The 24,055-nt window shown below is 48.1% G+C and overlaps 2 protein-coding genes across 2 annotated transcripts in view; one reads left to right on the top strand and one right to left on the bottom strand.

The window, feature by feature from the left end:
• GRK4 (G protein-coupled receptor kinase 4) overlaps positions 1–18,586 on the bottom strand; it is a 96,056-nt gene extending 77,470 nt beyond the window's left edge. The window contains exon 1 of the mRNA XM_014607656.3: positions 18,435–18,586. Coding sequence (XP_014463142.2) covers positions 18,435–18,486 — 52 coding nt within the window. The 5' untranslated portion in view covers positions 18,487–18,586. The remainder of the gene's footprint in view (positions 1–18,434) is intronic.
• A 199-nt stretch (positions 18,587–18,785) lies between these two features.
• NOP14 (NOP14 nucleolar protein) overlaps positions 18,786–24,055 on the top strand; it is a 31,003-nt gene continuing 25,733 nt past the window's right edge. The window contains exons 1-2 of the mRNA XM_006262640.4: positions 18,786–19,116; positions 22,429–22,563. Coding sequence (XP_006262702.2) covers positions 18,940–19,116; positions 22,429–22,563 — 312 coding nt within the window. The 5' untranslated portion in view covers positions 18,786–18,939. The remainder of the gene's footprint in view (positions 19,117–22,428; positions 22,564–24,055) is intronic.

Genomic DNA, 24,055 nt, shown 5'->3' with positions numbered 1-24,055 from the left:
CTATGGGGCAGCTGCCGCATGGGTGCCAAGCACGGAGGGGGTGGGCAATATCCACTGCCCCACACTGCGCAGTGGGGCTCTGCCACAAGCTACTAGAGGCCCCAATTGCCGTTGTTACAGCAAGTGAGCATGGGGCTTTTTTTTTTGTTTTTTTTAAAGCTCTACACTCACCGACAGCAGAGCATGTGGTATGACAGCAGGCTGCTGCTGTCAGCTGGGGCCAAGCACCAGCACCCATGTCCGCCCGGCACAGCCCGCACTGAGCACCAGGAAGAACTCAAGTGCTGGTGCTAGCCCCAGGCAACAGCGGCAACCTGCTATCATACTGCATGCAGATCTGGGGGCCTGTGCCCCCCTAGAAGGGTTTTGGGGCTGTGCCAGACTCTTCCTGGGGGTGTGGGCCTCCAGATCTGTGCGCAGGATGACAGCAGGCTGCCAGCAAATGATACTAGTTTTGCTTTGAACAGTTTGAGGTGCAGTTTCACAAATCCCCCTGCACCTACCTCTTTGAAACTTGGCAGGCTTCATGCCCTCAGAAGGGGCTACCATCCCTTCAATTTTCATCTGAATCTGGCAAGAAATGACAAAGTTATAGGCATTTTACTGATTCGCCCTTATAGCCTATGGCTGAAACACCCAAACAGTGCTGAAACTCCAGAACAAGTTCGAACGAATCCAAATGGGACAGTGATCCAAAACACCAAAACAAATCACTGTCCGTCCAAAATGCCAAATCTGAAACCGAAACAAAACATAGCTGTTTTGCACTGCTCTAGGAGCCAGCATTTTATTTGTATTAAGTTTATGACCAGGTTACAAAACGCCTGGACACAGGAGGAGGGGTGGATGTCGTATACTTAGACTTCAGGAAGGCCTTCGATACGGTATCCCACCACATACTGGTGAACAAGTTAAGAGGCTGTGACTTGGATGACTACACAGTCTGGTGGGTGGCAAATTGGCTGGAGGGTCGCACCTAGAGAGTCGTGGTGGATGGGTCGGCTTCGACCTGGAAGGGTGTGGGCAGTGGGGTCCCGCAGGGCTCGGTCCTTGGACCTATACTCTTTAATGTCTTCATCAGCAACCTGGACGAGGGAGTGAAATGTACTCTGTCCAAGTTTGCAGATGACACAAAGCTATGGGGAGAAGTGGACACGCCGGAGGGCAGGGAACAGCTGCAAGCAGACCTGGACAGGTTGGACAAGTGGGCAGAAAACAACAGAATGCAGTTCAACAAGGAGAAATGCAAAGTGCTGCACCTAGGGAGGAAAAATGTCCAGCACACCTACAGCCTAGGGGATGACCTGCTGGGTGGCACGGAAGTAGAAAGGGATCTTGGAGTCCTAGTGGACTCTAAGATGAACATGAGTCGGCAGTGTGACGAAGCCATCAGAAAAGCCAATGGCACTTTATCGTGCATCAGCAGATGCATGACGAATAGGTCCAAGGAGGTGATACTTCCCCTCTGTCGGGCACTGGTCAGACCGCAGTTGGAGTACTGTGTGCAATTCTGGGCGCCGCAATTCAAGAGCGATGCGGATAACCTGGAGAGGGTCCAGAGAAGGGCCACTCGTATGGTCAAGGGCCTGCAGACCAAGCCCTACGACGAGAGACTAGAGAAACTGGACCTTTTCAGCCTCCGCAAGAGAAGGTTGAGAGGCGACCTTGTGGCGGCCTGTAAGTTCATCACAGGGGCACAGAAGGGAATTGGTGAGTATTTATTCACCAAGGCGCCCCTGGGGGTTACAAGAAATAATGGCCACAAGCTAGCAGAGAGCAGATTTAGATTGGACATTAGGAGGAACTTCTTCATAGTTTGAGTGGCCAAGGTCTGGAATGGGCTCCTAAGGGAGGTGGTGCTCTCCCCTACCCTGGGGGTCTTCAGGAGGAGGTTAGATAACCATCTAGATGGGGTCATCTAGACCCAGCACTCTTTCCTGCCTATGCAGGGGGTCGGACTCAATGATCTATTGAGGTCCCTTCCGACCCTAACATCTATGAATCTATAAGTTGGGGTTTTTTTAATTGATTTCCTGAGAAAATCGCAGCCAATGCCGTTTTTCACGGTGAGCGCACAAATCGCTGTTTTTCATCGTTTCCATAAAATCACAAATTGCGATTTAAGTAGGTTCCTAAAGGACACAAGGACATGTTCAACTTTTTATATTTTTTACTGGAGAATCAAAAGTATCCTGCTGAAGTGGGATGATCTATTGCCAAGACATCTGTAATACTGCCTAGTCACAATGGATCATTGAAACGTTCACACATCTAAATGCCATCCAGAACCCCAAACTGAATACCTAAATTTGCTAGAAGGTAGATGGGGAGAAACAGGCATCTCAGAATAACCTTTACAGAAGTAGCAAGCTGAGTGGGGAATTGTTAAGAGTAGACAGCAGGACAGTAATTCTCAACCAGGATGCTGCAGCAAAGACCTACACATGATTAGGGACCTACCCAAAATGAGGAGGCAGGTAGCCCATTTCATAGGCAGATGGTGGGGCCAGCTACCATTTTCATGGGCTTATCATGACAGCCCCCCCATGCCCCTTGCCGCTGATTCACTGAGAGAGCTGTCTGTCATACAGCCCCACCCCTTGCCACTCACTGGACAAGAGGGGCAGGGGGTTATGACAGGCAGCCCTCTCAGCCAATCAGAGGCAAGGGGCAGGGGCGGCAGCCATCGTGGCTGTTCCCCCTCATGCTGGCACCCCCACCCCCATTCCCCCTGGCAGGATGCATAACTGGGCTGCAGCAGCCATGAGGACTGTTGGCTCCCACTGGGGAGCCAGCATTTTATTTTTGGTAATTTTTATTTTTGCAAATATTGCCCGATTTCATGGACAATGCCCAATTTTGCAATCTCCATGAAATCTGCAAAAATCACAAATTGAGTAGTTCTCTACATATGATCCACAAGATAAACCAGGGCATTTCATATAGGAATCCAAAAGTATTCTGACCTGTGGTGGTCTCTGAAGTCTTGACAACAGAAGAATGGCTCTGTTACCATCAACATGGGTTCATCAAAGGCAGGTCCTGCCTGCCCAACCTGATTGCCTTTTATGACCAAGTAACTAAATCCCTGGATGATGGTGTCACCATGGACGTAGTCTTTCTGGACTTTAAGAAGGCCTTTGACACTGTCTCTCACCCCATTCTCATTAATGAATTGAACATTGTGGCATTGATGCCTACACAGTTGGATAGGTAAAAAATTGGCTGATGGGGCACACCCAGAGAGTGGTGGTGGACAGGTTGTACTTGACCTGGCGGGATGTGAATAGTGGGGTCCCCCAGGGCTTGGTCCTGGGGCCTACACTGTTCAACAGCTTCATCAGCTACTTGGACAAGGGGGTGGAAAACACGTTGTCCAAGTTTGCCAATAACACCAAGATGTGAGGTAGGCACGCTCAAAGGGAGAGAGAGGCTGCAATTAGATTTAGACAGACTACAAAAGTGGGCAGATGGTAATAGGATGGGCTTCAATGTGGATAAGTGCAGGGTGCTGCACCTGGGGAGAAGGAATCCACAGCATACATACAAGCTGGGGAGCTCCCCCCTTGTGAGCACAGAGGCGGGAACACAAGCTGCCAATGCCAGACCACAGCCAGCAAAGCCAACCGCACCTTGTTGTGCATCCAAAGATGCATCTCAAACCGGTCCGGAGAGGTGATCCTCCCCCTCTACGCGACATTGGTCAGGCCACAATTAGAGTACTGCGTCCAGTTCTGGGCACTGCACTATAAAAAGGATGTGGCCTGCCTTGAGAGGGTTCAGAGGAGGGCCACCCACCTGGTTGGAGGGCAACAGGGCAGGTCCTATGGGGAGAGGCTGAGGGACCTGAACCTGTTCAGCCTCAGCAAGCGGAGGCTGAGGGGGGATTTGGTGGGTGCCTACAAACTCGTTAGGGGAGATCAGCAGCAAATAGGAAGGGCCCTATTCCCCCCCAGCAGCACCTGGGGTGATGAGGAACAATGGCCAGAAGCTGCTGGAGAATAGGTTCAGGTTAGAGATTAGGAGGCACTATTTCACTGTTAGGGTGGGTAGGATCTGGAACCAACTTCCCAGGGAAGTGGTCCTCGCTCCTACCTTGGGTAAATTAAAAAAGAAGTTGGACGAACACCTGTCTGGGGTCGTGTGATCCCAGCGTGTGCTCTTGCCAGTGCGGGGGGTCAAACTAGATGATCTGTTCAGGTCCCTTCTGACCCCAAACTACTAGGAAACTATGAAACCATAGTTTTTCATGTAAAGCCTGCCTATGAATAAAACATAGACCCTGTTTTTGAAAAAGTAGTATGAAGAAAAAAAAATCTCACCGTGGGCATAAGTATCTGAGCAGCAGCAGCTAGGAAGCCAAGCCTGCTCCTGAGCTTGCTCTCAGCCCTGAACACCAGATGTAACCCATCGACTGACCCTGTATGCTGTATGCTAGGGCCAATTTGGTCCAACTGGCATGGTGCTCAGGGCCAACTCTGCACACTGAGTATGGCCACAAACCAACCTGGCACACTGGCCTGAGCCAGCACATGGGGCCATATCATCCAGCTGGTGAGATTCCCCACAGGTCAGAAATCTGGCAGCAGAGAACTGGTGGCAGTATTAATTGCTGCAGCTCTGGAAGCCACAGTAATTAACACTGCCACCCCTTCCCCACCACCAAATTTCTGAATCTGCAGGGAGCCGTTTTTCTTGCATATAATGCCTAAACCTGATTTTCAACAGCTGGCTTTGGGGGGGGGGGGGGTGTTATATGCAAGAAAATACAGTATTTTTCCATAGTAAAAAAAATATGAGTGAAATTAAGAGCTGGCATTGTCTGAGGGGTGCCTTGAATCTGAACAGGTTAAGAATCACTGCAGTAGGAGACACTAAAAAGAAGCCTGCTTTAATTTCTGTCCCTCTCTGTGGCTTAAACCAGGGGTGGGCAATTATTTTGGGCAGAGGGCCGCTTAATGAGTTTTGGCAAGCCATCGACGGCCGCATGATAGGCAGCTAGGGGCAGATAAATATTAATTTTCTAAATTTTTTAGGGGCACCGCAGTCTGGATAGAATGGCCTGGCGGGCAGCATTTTGCCCACCACTGGTTTAAACACCCACCTCTGGGCTTCAAAGGTGCCTACCTGTGATGCGAGTTTCAAAGGCCTGACCTGTCTCCTGGAGTTCTGCATAAGGGCTGCTTACAGACGTAACCCCTCCCCCAAAAAACAGCATTTTACCTTAAACTCGGCACCCCCCATGCCAAGCCCAGCACATGCCCAGAAGAGGCATTGCATTAGTTGGCCCCAGCTCACCTAATGCCTGTATAGATCGGGTACTTCAGCAGAGCTTTTTGGGTGCTTTTTTCTAATAGCTAATTGAATCAGCTTTAGATAAAAGTGCTAAAAAGCCCCACTGAAGCATGCAATCTATACAGGCGTCAGAAAGCCGGTTCAAACAAATATGCTGCCTCTTCCAGTAAAGCACCGTTTTTTGTTTTTTTCCCCCGCAAGTCTATCAGCAGCCTAAATGTCCTTTTCACAAATCTGAGAAGGGGTCACTTACTCCTTTTAAAGCACAGCCAAAGGAGGTGCCTCCTTCTATCCAGTATCCTAGCTGCTGGAGCACTCACCCAGGTTGAGGAACACCTGGGTGAGATTCCTTGTTTCCATACTTTGTCCAACGATCATTTAATGTAAAATACATAAACCTGCTGGGACAGGGGCCACAATCTAGGTCTCTCTCTTCCCCCAGTGAAAGCTCTAGGCAGTAAATTAGAGCTATACTCCCTTTCCTACTCATGCTCCCTCTCTAGTCCAAGAAAACCTGAATTCTTTTGTTTGTGACACAATGAAAGTCAGACAAGCTAGTTACTCAGTAAGCATAGCCATATGCGCAGATTTCCTGGTATACTGTTTCTGCTCCACCTATCAAATAGTTTGCTGGACAGGGCACTCTCCCTGATAGACAGAATACGTAGGTTTGAATCCCCCCTGGCAAAGGAAGGTGCAGCAGCTAGGAATTTCACATCAGGGCAAGCATTCTTCTGATCGTGAGCTATTATCAGGAGGAACCATCTTCGCTCCCTCTCCAGCTAGGTTTAACAATGTGGCAGCAGCCGATGAGTAAGATGCTTTTTATTGGTGTTTTCAGCATACCTACCGGTGATATCTAATGTGAGCAGCTCATTTCCTATCTCGAGCTCAACCCTGATATGAATCTTCCAGAGACAGGTGGGGCAGCACCTCATCTGAAGATTCAGATCAGGCTTTAGCACAATATAGGTATGAAGCTGCTCAGCCCTGCAAAGACAGAGGTGTGTCTAAATATGCACAGCAACATTTAAATAATTTTACTGGCAAGAGCCTAGACACTGAAGTCTACAGGTTGGGACTTAATTCAATCAAACTTGTGAAAATTTAAGTCCTCTCACGATTTTGGTAGACCCCTATCCATAGGTAACTATGTAGTTGTGGGGGGGGAAGAGACTGTACTTTAGGTTTACGTCTACTTATGGACCTGGCCATTAATGTATTTAAAAAAACTGTTTGTGAAAGCATGAGCATATTTCCACAACTAATTTACATGCATTCACTCTAAGCACAGATGTAACCACTTGACAGTAATGCTCCATTACATTAACTGTATATACAACCGCTATCATCACATGAACAATTAATACAATCTTTCAGAAATTTAACCTAGTAAACTAGTTTCAAATCTCAACAATTTGATTTTTTTTACATGAAATTCAGTATCATTATCTTAAAATAAAATGCAATTATGGACCACTTTCTATTGTAATGTGCCCAGAATTCCTAACATGTTGAACATGAAAGAGAATGAACTTCACGTTTACATCAACACTCTCAACAACGACTTTCAAATTGCAGGCTGCAGGTTGATAACATTCATAGGCTCCATGCAGATGTGCATTAAAAAAGGTAGGATCCCTTTAAACTGCTTGTGAGCCTTCCAGTGCTGTTCACTATGTTTAATGATTCAGAAACCAACAGAGCAGCAGTATGCATAGATTACTAAATAAATGCCACAATCAAGTTCTAGTTAATAGTTGTTTGGTTCCCCCTATGCCCACATAGGTTGTTCTTACTGTTTCCATTAGGTGAAGAGCAAAAGACAAGACAACCCTCACCGGCATAATGCCATTCAAGGACAGGAAGCACGTGCATTTCCTGCCATAAAGAGCTTATAGAAATGTAAAACACAATGCAGTGAGTGCAAGAAACTAAAGAAAAAGAATGGATATGGGGAGGAGGGACACGGGTAACAGTAACTGCAAGAAAAAAAAAAATATTCTTTTTCCCTCTGCTCCCCTTTTGAAACCTTAAAATCTACACAACTAGTGACACTTACTTAGTAAAAGGTTCTTGCTTTTTTCCCTGCTTTTACATTTACATATACGTGATCAGAAAAATTGAATATTTGTTTATACTACCAAACAGTATAAGTGTGCACAAGTGCTACAGCGTTCCATTTGCACATTATCTTCCAGAAATAGTTAAAAGTTAAGTTCATTTTTCTGTCAGTTATTGGAGCTTAGACCAACTTTCATGGGGATTTTCTTCCTATTCACAAGGACCTGGTCCCCAAAGGACCCTGACTCCTCTGAATCCAGGGGAAACCATATACCTGGGGACACCAGGTCCTGTGCTAGGGCTGTTCCTTCCCCGCATCCCCACAGCTCCTCAGAGGCCCAGCCATTGATGCAGAGACAGCATCCACCATCCCAGTCCTGGTGCTGATCCTGATAGCCCCAAAGCAGAACCCATTGCAAGGAATAAGCAATGCATTAGGTGGTTGGGATGGGGACCCAGCTGACAGAGTGAACCCTGCACTCCTTAGGGCAGTGACCAAGCACAGTCCACACCCATGGACAGGAGGAGAGGGTGGCTGTGAGGAGCTGGTGCCCTGCAGCCGGCAGCCCGCTGTCCAAGACTGTCACCTGAAGGCACTTAAGGTTCCCCTCCCCCTTCCCTTATGGTGGCAACTGGCTGTTACTCTGTATTCTCCTGGTCCAGAATGCCTGCTTGACCCATCTTAGCACAAACCCCCCACAAGGAAATTCAGGGACAGAGGAGGTTGGGGGGGGGCCATATTATGCCTCCACCCTAGCTAAACAAAGCACACAGCCCTGGGAGCCAACTGTTCACTCAACACTGGCCAGATCACACCCCCACTCTCCTTCCTCCAAAACCAACCAGAGGTGTCCCATGCCCAGCTTGTGACCTTGGGCAGTTCATACCTCATCAGTCAACTAGTGTTAAAATAAACCCAGCCTAGTCTCAACACCCTGAGTATCCATTAAGGCCCTTCTCTGTTGCCAAGAAGAGCTAACCAATCCTTCCCTAAATTCTGGAACAATACCCCCCCCCACCTGTGCCATCCACCTCAAAATGAACTGCAGCCTCCTTCCCACCCCACCCCTGCACAAACTACAAAAAGGGTCATAACCCCTTCCCCCGCCACACAACCTACTGTTGGTTGGTCCCTGGCTGGACCTTAATTACAAGCCTGGTCCAAGTATCTCTGGTGCTTGCAGACAATTGCCAAACTTTACATCCCCTACTGTAGCCTACAAAATCATCAAAAGGGCTTAATTGGCAGGAAAAAACTAACAAGCAGTGACAGGTGTTCGGGTTCAGCACCACAGGAACAGGTAGCAGATAGGAATCCGAAATCCAGGACATGTGAAAACACACAGTGATAGGAACCTCCAGCACTGCATTACATTAAGGACCAGGAACCACTGGCATAGTGTTGCATCAGGGACCAAAAAGGCTGTCCCCTTTCCTCCAAGCTCTTGAGGAGGCAGGAGTCCTATGAGAGAAAGCAAGTGCAGCCAGCCAGTGTTGGAACAAGGGTCCTGGAGAGGTTTGCACAACGTACTTGACTGGTCCAGTCCTGGATCCAATTGCAAAGTCCCTGGCTGTGATGCAACTCCAAGGCACACAGCAGAAGCAGTCACTGCATCGAATGCTCAAGGCTTTGTGCAGACCCAGACCCTTCCCAGAAAGAGCACCCTCCACCTCCTCATCTATTCCCCAAGACAGCACATACCATCACCCCCCACCTTCCCCAGCAGCCTGGTACCCCCATCTGCCCTGTTTAGGCACATCAGTGGTGGTATGGACCACAGGGAGTGATGTCTCTTGCCTTGTTCAGCCTGATCTCCAACCCCCTCAGCATGAAGTCAGCTTCAAGCCCCATCATGGAATAGATGAGTGACACAGGGCTGATGGACATGGGGCACAGGGTGAAATTTTGTGCCTTCGGGTTGAAAACACACTAGCTCAGGAGCAAGGGAGGTGACCTGAGGCTGGACAGCTGCTTTTCTGCTCCCCTCTGTTGCTACTGAGGACAACAGGTGGCAGGGCAGTACTCGGATGGTGTTAGATGGGTGGAAATCTCACTTGGATGGGTCCTCAGAAGGTAAGCACTATGTCAGTAGTCACCGTGACAGACGAGGCATCCTGGGGTGTGAGGTCATCATATTGGATTGTTTTCCAGCAACCTGACACTCCCAACTGGTATTAATACCGTCTCTCTGCAGGAGACACCCACACCAGACACTGCAGTCCTCTCCCAGCAACCCTGCCCACCCTCACCATGAGCACAGGCCCCCAAAATGGTATCGGGACAGCCTTAGTGAGATACCACATGGCCAAGGTCAAGGGGATGACTGTGGACCACTGGCCCCCTGTGCTAGATCATCACGAGAACAGGGCCTTGAGATGGCACACAGAACCCCACCTCCTCCTCTCGCTCTGCCCAGGACCCACAGAAAAGCATGTCCAGGACCCAGGGTCCTGCACCTGTTGCTAAGGTGAGAGGCACATCCTCCCCCTTGTCTTGGGCATGAGGCAACCCCTGAACATGGTCCAGGGATCCCCACAGAGGGAAAGGGGAATCCAGTGCCAACAATCAAGGACATCCTTGTCCCTCAGAGGCCTGTGAGGACCTGCAGTCCCAGCAATGGAGCTGGCTGCTCCACCACCCATGCTCTCACCACAGCCTTCTCAGGGGGACAGTGGTGATCAAGCAGTCAGTACTGCCCTGCACACTCAGCTGCACTTGCCAATCTCCGGCAGCCAGGGGAGCCCACAGGGCATGCTAAGATATTTGCCAAGGGGCCCCTGCCAGCACAGGTTGCCTGCATGCCTCCTGCCCTGAACACCAGATGCTTACATGATGCTCTGTTCATAGGGGTTAGGCTGATCAAACTAAACCATACAACTCAGGTCCCTTTGAATGCTTGCAAGCATCCAATGTCTGCCCAGATATCACATTCAAATATTGCTACATGAAGAGTCCTTTACATTAGGCAAATATATCCTGGGTCAATACAAACAAAGTCATTTAAACTCTGGAAAGAAAGCAGACCCAGTTCTCATATCTTCCTTTATACTTTTGGTTCAATAATAAAAACCTTTAAAGTGGGTCTAAATGCCCCAGAGGTGTTTAAAAAGCACCTTAATACAAACTGGTTTCCAGGAAATTGTAACAATATACACCAGCTGAATACCTGCCCTTCTGAGGTATTTCTGGAGCATATTACTTTGTCTGCTCAACTGTTAAGATACAAGTCAAAAAGTTGCACTTTTTTTTGCTATAAAAAATCCTCCTACGCACACACAAAAATGTACAGGCAGTGTATGGATATGAAATTATAAGCCATTCTAACTTTGCTTTCATAGCTAATGTCACCATAATTGCTTAAAAAAAAGCAAGTGCTTGTTATCCTTCCCACTCGCATATTAAAACTTGCAATGCAAGTTTGAATGTAAAAATAAAGAAAGGGTTTGATCCAGACATGCCAACACACACAAAAATATGGTGCAGTATTAAGATAGGACTAGCAGAGTTAATAGAAACAGTGGTTCCCATTTTCAAAAAGGGAGGAAGGAAGACCCAGGAAACTGTATGCCAGTTAGTCTTACCTCCATCCTGGGGAAGCTTTTTGAGAGAGTTATCCTGGCGCATGTCCGCAAGGGGCCAGCAGGGGAGATTATGCTTAGGGGCAACCAACATGGGTTCATTACAGGCAGGTCCTGTCAGACCAACCTGGTGGCCTTCTATGACCAGGTCACAAAATCCTTGGATGCAGGTGTAGCAGTGGACGTAGTCTTTCTGGACTTTAGGAAGGCCTTCGACACGGTCTTTCACCCCATTCTCATTAAAAAACTAGGAGACTGTGGCATTGATGCCCACACAATCAGCTGGGTCACTAGTTGGCTGGAGGGCCGCACCCAGAGAGTGATGGTGGATGGGTCATTTTCGACCTGGAGGGATGTGGGCAGTGGGGATCCGCAGGGCTTGGTCCTTGGGCCTGCACTTCATCAGCGACTTGGACAAGGGGGTAAAAAGCACCCTCTTCAAATTCGCAGATGACACTAAGATGTGGGGAGAAGTGGGCACACTAGAAGGGAGGAATAGACTGCAATCAGACCTGGACAGGTTACACGGGCGGGCGGATGAGAACAGGATGGGTTTCAATACTGACAAGTGCAGGGTACTGCACCTGGGGAGGAAGAACCAGCAGCATACCTACAGGTGGGGAACTTCCTTCTTGTCAGTGCAGAGGCAGAAAAGGATCTTGGAGTCATTATTGATGCCAAAAGGAACATGGATCTAGTGGCCGTTTACAAACTAGTCAGGGGGGACCAGCAGGCATTGGGAGAGTCCCTGTTCTCCTGAGCACTACCAGGAGTGACAAGAAATAACAGTCATAAGCTGGCAGAGGGTAGATTCAGGCTAGATATCAGGAGGCGCTACTTCACTGTCAGGGCGGCTAGGATCTGGAAGCAACTTTCAAGAGAAGTAGTACTGGCTCCTACCCTGGGGGTCTTTAAGAGGAGGTTGGACGAAGATCTGGCCAGGGTCGTTTGACCCCAGTACTCTTTCTTGCCATGGCAGGGTGTCGGACTTGATGGTCCCTTCCGACCCTACCAACTATGAAACTATGAATGTCCAGACGTGCAAAAAATGAGCTACCTGTTACATTGATCTGATGTGTTATGTCAAAAGAAAAACTAAAATGTTAGATAATTCCTCTGTATTACTTCTTCATGCCAGCAATTGCTGTAGTTGCCACAGTGCTGTCACACAATCATGAATGCAAAACTCTGACGATTAGAACAGTCGTGCTCAACCTCTGGCCCACAGACCACATCCAGACTGAGAGGCCATGTCAGTCAGCCCCTGGGTCTCCCCACAGGTCCAGAAATGTGGTGGCAGCATTAATGCGGTGGCAGCATTAATGCAACTCCTTGGTTGCCAAATTTCTGGACCTGTAGGGAGCCACACAGGACAGATGAGGTATACAGGGGTGGACCAATGCACAGGGTCACACTTGTGGACCAACCCTGAACACAAGATCCAACCTGTGGACTGATTCTGTGTCATTCATTTGGCCTGCAGGGCTGGACAAGTTGAGCACTTGAATTGGAATATAGTCCATACTACGAAGATGTTTGAGAACTCCTGCTTAGAGGCACTAATTCTTATAGAGGATATGGGATGTATTTGGTAGTTGTGTTGGTCTCAGACAAAAAGAAATGCAAAACTTTAGAACTATTGGTTCAGAGATCCCTTTTATTAAATCACAAAAAAAAATCATCTGTCTTTGCAAGCTTTCAGGCACACACCCTTCTTCAGGCTGTGGACAAATCCAAAATGGTAAAAATCCTAAAAAAGTTAAAAAAAAAAAAAAAAAAAAACGAAAAAAAGGAAAAAAACGAAAAGGGGGGGGGGGGGGGGAGAAGGGTATGTATCCGAAAGCTTGCAAAGAAAGATGATTTTTTTTTGTTGCAATTTCTTAGTTGGTCTAATAAACCCTATCATCTCTGAACTAAGACTTCTAGAATTTTTGCATTTCTAGAGGATAAGCCCACAGAACAAATTTGGAGTTTCTAGACCTTGCTATTTTTGGATATGATACGAAAAAAGGAGTGGGGAGTTGTACTAACAGGTGGATAAGGACTAGCACTATTATCAGAATGACTGAAATACAAGATTAACAATGTGAGTAGAATCAGATTATGCAAAGCTCTAAAAGGCTATTCAAAACCTTCTGATTCTCAAGAACAAACAGGAGCTTCACTAAAGTTCTGTTAACTGGCTTTTGTCACAGGAAGTTGTAAAATTTCCTGTTGGCTTCCAGGGAAGGTCAACCATACTTTTAAACAGCAATCATCTTCAAGTGAACTGCTTTTACCACTTAGACTTCTTTGGGCAATAGGGTGTCAGCAGGAGAAACAACAAGTATCAACTGCCAATATCATTCAAACTAATCCTACAAAAAAAGATTTGGATTACTTTAAGTCATTTCCAAAAGCTACAAGACCAATATTTTCAAACTAGCATTACTTAACCAAATGCCAAGATCTCGTCTGTTATTTTACTGGTGATACAAGCCATCATGGCTGCTTACAGATGTTTAAAAAAAACAAACAAAAACAGCACTTTACTTTAAATTCAGTGCGCTCCCACGCTCAGCCCAGTACACGCCCAGGAGAGGCGTCATGTTAGTTGGACCCAGATCACCCAACATCTGTACAGATTGTGTGCGTTAGTGGAGCTTTTTTGTGCTTTTATCCAACAGCTGATTAAATCATCTTTTATTAGATAAAAGTGCCAAAAAACCCGCTAATGCATATGATCTATAAAGATGTCAGAGAACCAGGTCAAACTAACATGCTGCTTCTTCTGGTTAAGCACTTTTGTTGTTTTTTTTAAAGGTCTGTAAGCAGCCTACGGGCAAAGCCACATAAGCTTTATCATTATTTGCTATGTAGGGAAACCATCAATATTTTTAAGCATGCGCCCCTTCTCAGCTAGAAAGAGTCCAGTGATCTGATTTTGTGACCAAAACTGGATGTTTTAATACAATATACATAAAGCCTAAACTACTAATAGTCTCATAAAGCACTGAAATGAAAATTGCTGGATCCATGAGCCTCTTATCGAAATCTTTGAGTTACAAAGTGTTCGCTCTTCTACATAAATGATAAGGTGAAAAATCATTCATCCTTTGAAGACAAGTTTTGTAAGTATGGCACAATAAGTTATGTACTGTATTAAGGGCTTAATCCTATAGTACAGAAGTGGGCAAAATGTGGCCCGGGGGCCCATATGTGGCCCACCAGGCCATTCTATCTGGCCCATGGGGCCCCTAAAAAATTTAGAAAATTAATATTCATCTGCCCTGGGCTGCCTGTCATGCGGCCCTTGATGGCTTGCCAAAACTCAGTAAGTGTCCCTCTGCCCAAAATAATTGCCCACCTCTGCTGTAGCAGGTCCAAAGGCTGTGCTACTGGTTGCAATCACTTTCACTAAGGCATATTTGAAATTTTCCTAAGCTAACCAGAAGTACTGTATTTTCGTGCATATATCCCACGGGGTATACGCGATTTTACAAAAAAATAAAAAATGGATGGGTGTGGGCTATACAGGGGTGTGGGCTATTGGCAAACTTTTTTTCCTACAGGGGCCAGTGCCGGGGCGGGCTGCACCACCTCCCCGCTGGGCCCGGGCAGGCCAGGCTGTGCCGCCACTGCCGCGGGAGCCAGGGCCAGAGCGGGCTGCGCTTCCTCCCCGCTGGGCCCAGGCAGACCGGGCTGTGCCACCGCTGCCACAGGGGCCGGAGCGGGCTGTGCCGCCGCTGCCGTGGGGGCCGGGGCAGGCTGCGTCGCCTCCCCGCTGGCCCCAGGCAGGCCAGGCTGTGCCACCGCTGCCGTGGGGGCCAGGGCTGGGGCAAGGGCAGGCCGGGCTGCGCCGCCACCACCGCGGGGGCCGGGCTGCACCGCCTCCCTGTGTATATGCCGCCACGGGGAATACACGGGTGCAACATATACATGGACTTATTTACAAAAATACAATTTTCTGCTGGTTATACGTGGGTGCGGCTCATACCAGTGGGCGGGGTATATGCGTAAAAATACGGTAATCAGTTTAGTTCACTAACTACAGTTAATCCCTCTAGTCAATAAATCATTTAATTGTAAATGTGATAAGAGAAATATATGCAGTCAAAATGTTAAAAGTTATTTTTAATACAAATACAATGTATATGCAGTTGTATCATACCTAAATTTCAGTTACCAACCTAATACAGCTATTGATAAATCATTTTTGTTTATGACTAGTAACAAGCATCACTCACCATTTTCTAACATCCTAAAAAGTAAAATTACTAAAAATCTGAAAATTAATATTAAATAGAAATCCTGAACTAAATGTATACAGTTGTAACGAAAGCTACATGGTTACAAAAGATAGACCACATCTAGTGTAAAGGCTCTGTACGGTTATAAATATACATGCTTTCAGAGTTATATCAACCAATGAGAACATACCTTTCTCTAGAAAATAAGTGAAATAGAACTGGAAACACTGATTAAGAGTGATTAATTAAACCAAGGATTTCCAGACGGTAATTAAAATCATAATATAAATTCCCTTGATTTAAAGTCCTCCATTAGGGGAAGCCCCAAGTTTCAGGACTCCAAGTGTTAAACCATTAAATCCAAAACTGTAATCCTAGATACTAGGGGTACACCAACAGATTTTTTGGACTGATACCGATGGCCAATTTTTAAGGAGCCATATTGACTGATACCGATCCGATTGCCAATATGCAGCCTGGCTGCTTCCAGCTGATAAATCTGTTGTGGGGGACGGGGCGAGAGGGGAGGGAAGGGGTGTGGGGGGCAGATCAAGGCCCCCGAGGTGAGGGAGGGAGTGGGGCTGGGGCAGATTCTGCCTAGCAGAGGCGGGGTGCGGGTCAGAGCTGTGAGTGGCTCATGGGGGGTGGGGCGGGTGAGTGTGTTCAAAGTGTTCACTCTTCTACATAAATGATAAGGTGAAAAATCATTCATTCTTTGAAGACAAGTTTTGTAAGTATGGCATAATATGTTACGTACTGTATTAAGGGCTTAATCCTGTAATACAGGGGTGGGCAATATGTGGCCAGCTGCACACCCACCCAGGAAGCTTGTGGGGGGGGCATGTGCCCCCAATCTGCATGTGGGGCAGGACAAGCTGCTGCTTCGGGCTGGGGCCAAGGCAGCGCCGGGCTCTTCCTGGAGGTGGCTTGGCCAGGCTGCACTCGGGATGGGCAGCAGTGGCAGCACTAGGAGGGGGCTCCAAGGGCGGGGGCTGAAGCCACCTCAAAATTTGCTGTAGCCACCCCCTCCCAGTGCTGCCGCTCACCTCCAAGTGCAGCCCAGCCCAGCCCCCCCATCGGGAAGAGCCTGGCCCAGACTGCAGCAGCAACCCACCCTCGCCCCACACACAGCTCTCGGGGCACACCTCCCCCATGCCTCCCTCAGGTGCATGAGCTGCTTGTGGCTCCTGCTCCATGCCCCTTCCCTCCCCCCACCCCTTCCTCCACAACAGAGACTTACAAGCCAGACACTGCCGAACTGTGCTTCTGGACGCCTGCATGCTGCACCGTAGCTGCACCCATGCACACAGCATATATTGGTGACATTAACTGGCCACACCAGCCAAAAAAAGCCAATTGCCAATAATGTCAATTTTCTCTACATTGGTGCTGATCCAATATAGCACCACTGTATGAATGCACCTCTACAAGATGCAAGTACCTGAAGTCTACCCTAATCATGCTTTGTGCTGAAGTCCGCTTTTGGATCCGGCCCAAAACACAGAACTTCCTAATTCTAACTAATGTTTTGACAGAAACTTACTTTGTGAATTTGTGCAAAAAGGCAACAGTCCTAGTTCACTTTCTTTATTTATTAAAATAAAGCTAAAACCCCTCTACCTCACAAGAATGTTGTAATGATTAATATATGTGTTTTCAGAATCAAAATGTTTTCCATCCCATCTCTGTTATGAAAAAGACGTTAAATTAGAGAGCAGACCTATCAAATCCATAACTATAGCAATTTTTCTTTTGGCATGACTGAAAAATGGAAATGGATTGAATATTTCCCTAAGAGCAGAGTCAGTTAGGTAAAAGTAATAAGCAGACTCGGGAGAAATATTTATGCCCTATACAAGTCATGTAACCTGCTTTTATCCAAACTTCTACAAGTGAGAAAGTTGCAAGATGAATTCCTGATATTCAGCGTTACATGCATAATTATTGGAGCTGTGTGGCTTTTTATCATTTCAAGATTTGACTGTTTACATCCGTAGCAGCACTGCACTTCCCTATTTTCTTGTGCCCCTTTGGACTACATCACGAGATGAGAAATGGGTTGGATGGAAGGAAGAATTCTGTCCCACCTATTCAGCCCTTTCTTGGCAAACCGTGCAGTCTGGTAAACCATGCAGGTGCAAATTAGCATCCAGACCTGTTCAATGCTTTCTCAGCCAGGGGCAGCAACTAAGCTGCTGTGAGATAGTCCTCATGAAATGACTAAAGCAGACATTCCAGGGACCAGCAAGCGCATGATGTCTGGCAAAACCCATTAACAGTTGGGTAACTCTGAAAAACATACGGCACATAAGAATACCTGCTAATTAAGCAATGCGGGGATATTCAAAGCCAAAGATCACTCTCTTTCTTGCTTTACTTGATGTGTGAGAAAGAGGAGGAACAACAGCTAGAAATGTAACATTTATTCTTCATTACTCCTCCAAATAAACATCCCAGGTAAAACTAGAGATGTTCATGACAGCTGCTGTCAAACCATTAGCCTGAGAGTACACTAAAAACACAACAAAACAAACCTCTCTTGTTAGGTCAGTCCTAGCACCATGATTTTTTTTTTTTTTTAAATATAGTGAAACCTAACCTAAAGAGGCAACTTGACATTAAAGAGCCACTTGAAAGCCTCCGCAGATTACCACCCTACCCGGAGCGAATCTGGCTCCAAGCGTTGCTGTGCCCGCACGCTCACCACATGCCCCTCATTGCTCAGATCGCTCCAGCACGAGCATCCAACCCAGGCTGCACCACCACACATGTGAGTGCCAGCAAAACCACCCAAAACCGTCGTCTCGTTGGCGGCAGCGCTTTCACTAACGTAGAGAGAGAGCCTGAAATTGTTCGACTTCCTAAAACCCCTCTTCAAAGTAGAAGTCTGATCTTTCCACGCAGCCGCCCACCCGCAACCCCGTTCCTGGAGGCAGATGAAGCTAGAAGCATCCGTGGTGTGAGGCAAGGATGTCTCTGGGCGACACCTTTCCTGGTGCCGACCGACCGTGTAGCTGGGATAAAGGCAGACAAACCTGCGAGGCATGAAGCGAGCTCTACCTCAGGACACCTTCTGCGCTGCCTCTCTGATTCAGTTAGTTTATAACAGGGATTTTCACTGAAAATTGTTCAACCTTTTTGAGATCTGAGGCAGCCCCGCAAGGTCTCCCCGTGCCCCCGCCCAGACCCCAGCGGCCCTGGGCAGGAGGCGCCGCGGGCCGGGCCCGGGGAAGGGGGAGCGGGACATGGGGGCTGCCCGACGCTCACCTTCCCGGGCTTTCAGCAGCACCGTGTTGGCCACGATGTTCTCGATCTCCATGGCCCGGGCCGCGCTCCCAGCCGCGGGCTACCGCCAGGCGCCACACCACCCCATCCCCGCTGCGCGCCCCTCCTCGCCGTTGCTGCTCCTCGGAGCCGGGCGCGAGGGGGCGGGGCGCTGGATGGCCACGCCCTTCGCCGGGCGGGCCCCGCCCCACCCGCGCCGGACTACAGCTCCCAGCAGGCAGCGCGGCACCTAGGGAGCGCGCGGGGCACGCCGGGAAAAAAGGAAGCGGCTTCGCGCACGTGGGACGCGCGAGATTTGGTGCGAGTTCTCGTGAGAGCCGTGGTGGTGGGAGCTGGGGAGGAAGGCAGGAGCTGGGGGATACCGGGGGGCTTCGCGCGATTTCGGGGTTCTCGCGGGAGCTGAGGGAGTGCGGGTCGCGCTCCCCTGGGCGCCATATGGCTTAGCGTAGCCCCTTCGCCTTCTTGGGAGCCTCCAGCTGGGCCTGCCATGGGGAAGGCCAGGGGCAAGGGCCCTGCGAGGTCAGCCACAGCCACTGCCATGGCCAAGGCCAGGAACAACCCGTTCGAGGTGAAGGTGAACAAGCAGAAGTTCAGTGTCCTGGGGCGCCGAACCAAGCACGATGTGGGGCTGCCTGGCATCTCCCGCTCCAAGGCCCTCAGGAAGGTGAGCGGGGCTGGCTGCGCAGTGGCTGGGGCTCTGGTGGGGCTGCAGGGAGGTGGCGTGTGCCCCGGGGCTGGCACCCATGGGGTTGGACGGCGCCAGCCGCGTCGCTGGACTCATAGAGAAAGAGGTCAGGGGGGATTTAGCCCTCGGCCTGCTGCAGGTGGGACCAGCCCCGCCTGGACCTGCCCAGTCCATCTCTGCTCACTCCCTGAGGCGGCCACTGAGGCAGGGGAAGCACTCGACACCTTCAGGGTCTTTCCCTCCATGGTAATTTGGAGGCAGAGGTCACCTTCATGATCTGGGGCAGGCTGAAAGGGCGTCTCAATGTTGAGAGAGAGGCCCGAAGTTCGGTAATCCCCTCCAAGGAGATCCAGCACAGTCTGGAGGTTTTCCTCGTTGTGCGCGAGGATCGTGCTGTCGTCAGCAGGTTGCAGGTAAAAGACATTTGGGTTGTTTGGAGCACCTTGGTCTTTGAGTGAAAATGCCCCAGACTGTCCATTTGGTATTTAGTGTCAATTCTGGAAGGAGGGCAGTCCTCAATGAGAACCAGATGTCATAAAAATGATGAAATGTCAAAAAAAATGGAGAGCAAAGTTGGGGCAATGATGCATTCTTGCTTCACCCCAGCCCGGATGACAAACTGAACTGTCTCTGATCCGCTACGTAGAACAGTTGCAGTCATCTGGTTGTGGAGAAACCTCAGGACCTTGATGTACTTTTTAGGACATCCAAATCTGGCCAGTACTTTGCACAAGATTTTGTGGTTAATGCAGTCAGAGGCCTTAGTAAGATCAATGAAAGCTGTGTACAGGTCCTGATGTTGTTCATGATGCTGTTCTTGCACCCAGTGGGCAACAAATCATGTCAGTTGCCCCACAAAATGGTCCGAAACCACACTGAGATTCTGGCAGGACTTCCTCAGCCAGAGGTAGAAGACGGTTCAGGAGGACATGCACAAGGATTTTCCCTGCTCCAGAAAGAAAGGCAGTGAATTAATGGGGTGGTTGTGGCCACGTGGTGTAGCAGTGTGGGGGTGCTGCAGATATGCAGTGTGTGGGGGATGTCCATGGAGCGTGCATCCTTGGGAGGCCCAGTGGCTTGCTCTTATGCACTTGAGAGTCGTCCGGCTCTTGGTCACTTGAAAGTTGGACATAAAGCAAGTTCTTTTGGAAACAGAGTGCCCAGGAAGTGTAGCACCGCAGGAAACAGTCTAGGTGATGCAGCAGGACTTTCCTGGTGTGGCAGGACAGCAAGGGGGTTAGGCCTTAGACCAAGGGTGGGCAAAATATGGTCTGCAGGCTGGGTCCAACCGATCAACTGATTGGATCTGGCCACTGGGCACCCACCAATTGGTTATATCCAACCTATTGCTGCCCCTGCAATGCTTCACTTGGGGCTGAGCCCCACCCAGGTCAGCACACACCATGCTTGTGCCTGCCAGCACAGCCCTGGCCCCAGCCAATACACATAGCTCCCTTGTGAGGCTGTTCCCAGTGTAGCTGCAGCCGGCTTTGTACTGCTCAGCTCCTTCTCCCGCCCATGCTGCGCCGCTCTGGATGTGGGGAAAGCTGCAGCCAGGCAGGCCCTGCCCTAGCATGTGGGGCTCCAGCTTCAGTTCCCAGCCACCTTCCACCCACTCTGCCTGCCCAGCACAATGAGCATCCACCTGCAGGTGGCCAAGTGGGTGGAAGGCAGCCTGGAGCCGTACATGCTGGGACAGGAGCCACCCACCCAGCTGTAGCTACCCCTCTTGCCTAGAGTGGTGCAGCAGGAGGAGCAGGAGAAGCTGCTGGAGGTGGGGAGAGCCAAGTATCACCTGGGCAGCTTTAGCTCCATTGGGAATCTATGAGAGCTGCTCAGAGCCAACAGATGCAGGCAGGAGCATGGTGCAGGCTGCCCTGAGTGGGAGTGGCCAGGGCTTGGCCCCATGCAAAGCACCATGGGAGTAGTTGTAGGTCAGGGCAGGGTGTGGACTGTACCTGCACTGCACGAGTGAGGTGTGCTGCACACCCCCCTGCCTCCCCTCACTCCTGGCTGGCTCCTGGAACCTAGTGCACGGGCAGCGCCCCTACACTCATGTGCACCTGCCCCCACACACACCCCATACACTCACCCCCCACACACCCTCCCATACACAATATACAAGAGTAAAGCTTTATTTGGAGCTATTATGGAATCATCTATATACGTTACTCAAAAAGATAAATCATGACAAAAATAATTTTTTGAAATAAAATTTAAATGTTATAGTAGATTTTGATTTTTTAGTATATGATTTGCTTTTTATCTATAATTTGTTAAAATGATATCTTTTTAAGATTTTACATGTGCAACCCTTGACAGGTCACCATAAGTAGTCCTCCAGCTGACATAATTGCCCATCCCTGCCTTAGAACCTAGCAAGGGCAGTAAAAGATTGTTACTACTTTACTTACTGTAAATCATTCTTTATATAATTTCCTGTAAATCAGCCTCTATCCAGCTCACTAGTACTAATGAACCACCAGAAGTTGTGGCGTTGGCTGTGGGAAATGGCCTGCCACTGAATCCAGGGGCCCCAGTAGCAGGAGGGCAAGTGAGGGATGGTATAGCCCCAGTTGCCCTCCAGTTGCTTCGTATGTCACCGCTGCCACAATCCTACCTCTTCTACCGTCAGCCCTGCTACTGCTCATCTATGCTGAAGCTCCTGTATGCACCACGTCAGAGCTAGAACTGCTGTCATAGCACAGGTTATACTGCAGTGACAGCAGCTCCAGCCTAGGCAATGTGGTGGGAGCTGAAGTTGTCGTGTGCCACATGTTGGTGTCAGAGCTATTGCAACGTGTGGTTGGATCTGGCCCCCAAGCAGCACCATGGTTCAGATCGACCCAGGTCACAAGGTGAGTTTAACACCTCTACTGTAAATAATAAAGCACTGTTTCCATACCAGAAGTCTGGTCAAGGTTCTACAAATTGTATGCAGCAGCTTATCCATCCTCACCCAGCTCATTGACTCTTCAGCCAAAAGCTACAGCCTCACCAGTGGTTGTGAGAGTTTTAACACTGGATTCTGCCCCTCCTTCTGCAGTTCCAGGATGAGGTGACAGCCATCTTGGTAGCCATGAGTCACAGTGTCTGCTCTGTTCCACTCTGCTTCTATGGCAGCAAAGAAAAAATAGTTTCCCAGTTTAAGCCACACACCTATTTTTGAAAGGCTGGTTTTGTGGAAGGTGTATGGTATGGGAGTAAATATGATATTTATAGAAACCTTGGTTTTAGATATGTTCCTTGTTAAGATTTTAATTTGATCTCTCTTTTCCTTTTTCTTTTTAGCGCACACAGACTTTGTTAAAGGAATACAAAGAAAGGGAAAAATCTAATGTATTTAAAGATAAGCGTTTTGCTGAGTATAATTCCAAAATAAGCCCAGAAGAGAAGATGATGAAGAGGTTTGCTTTGGAACGACAGGTAGAATATATGAACGAAAAATATTATTTTAAAAATTCCTGTAGGGTATTTTATTTGCTAAATAAAAATTCATGCAAATTTATTTTTTGTTGGGACCTCGGAAACTATCACCGGTGGGGAACCCATATTTCGCTTTCCTTCTGTGCTTCCATACTTCCTCTGCCTGAGCTCCAGGTGGTTTTTAGCATAGTCTAAATTAATTCCAAAATTAGAGCCTTCAGACCAGTGGTTCTTGACCTTTGGAACTCAAAACACCCCTTATTGGTCTTGGCACCCCTTAAGAATTTTTTGAATTGAGTAACACCCCAGTTCAAAAACTAATGTACCTATTACACTGCTTACTCCTTTATGTAGAGGGTCTGGCAGGGGATTGGCCAGGCACAAACAAGCCTGAGCCTCCACTTATCTGCTTATCTCCTCACACTGCAGCGCACCCTTCAAAGGGTTTGGCAATACCTCAGGGTGCCACAACACCCTGGTTGAGAATCACTGCTTTAAAACTTTCCCCTTGGAAACATTCAGTTTCTTGATGAGCTTTGGTTGAAGGTTCTGGTTTTGGGTAGTTGGGCTTTTTTATGAAAAAAAGAAAACCTGTTGAGCAAAAACTTTTTATGAAGTATTCTGTTTTATCAAAAATGCAGTTATGGGCTGGTGTGGGTGCAAATGCGAATGGTTGATAGCCCAGAGGCTGCAAGTTCGAGGCCATAGCAGAATCACTCGTGGTACAGCCCTGTCAGGTTCCAACACATCTGCAAATTCTGCTAAATACCCTGTAATGCAAGGAAATGAAAAACCCAGTTTTCAGTTGAGCAGTACACTTTTGACTAATGCTGTACAAAATAAATATTTAAAATCGTATTTATTTCAACACTATAAAAATAGCTAGGATTTAGGGGTTTAAACTAGACAAAACCAACTCCATCTCCACAAAATGTAATTCTTTTAGTTATTAAAATACAATTTTAAATTCCCCGTGACAGATGGAGAAAAGCCATTTCCTAAGCTTGCTCATGAAGCTTCTTGTCACTGACTAGTGGGATGGCTGTGGAATACCATTTCCTCCTTCACCATGTTCAAACTGAGCAGCCCAATAACATGTAAAGCTGATAATTGATATAAGTTCATTCTAGAACAAATTTAAGTTATTGCAGTAGTTTATAAGAAATCCAAATGTTTCAGGTTTAAATAAGATACTGAATACCCCACACTGCTTCTGTTTTACCTGTGTTTTTAAAAATTTGGTTTTAAGAGGAGACTCTAACTTGCTTCCTCCAGTTTGAATGTAGCTAAGACAGTGTAGGCTTGTGCATGCTGTTAGACTAGACAAGGGATGTCAAATTTATGTCCCATGGGCCAGGTGATGCAGCTTTTTGCTTCAGATCCACTCATCTGGCTTACAGGCTTGCCTCATGGGGTAGGATGAGTTTGATACTTCTAAACTAGAATGAAACAGAAAATACAGGTCTTTAAAAAAAAAAAAGGTACGGACTTA

This window comes from Alligator mississippiensis, chromosome 2 (assembly GCF_030867095.1).
Source record: "Alligator mississippiensis isolate rAllMis1 chromosome 2, rAllMis1, whole genome shotgun sequence".
NCBI classification, from domain to species: Eukaryota; Metazoa; Chordata; order Crocodylia; family Alligatoridae; genus Alligator; species Alligator mississippiensis.
Note: the sequence above shows the minus strand (reverse complement) of the source record. Positions and strands in the feature narration are given on the sequence as shown.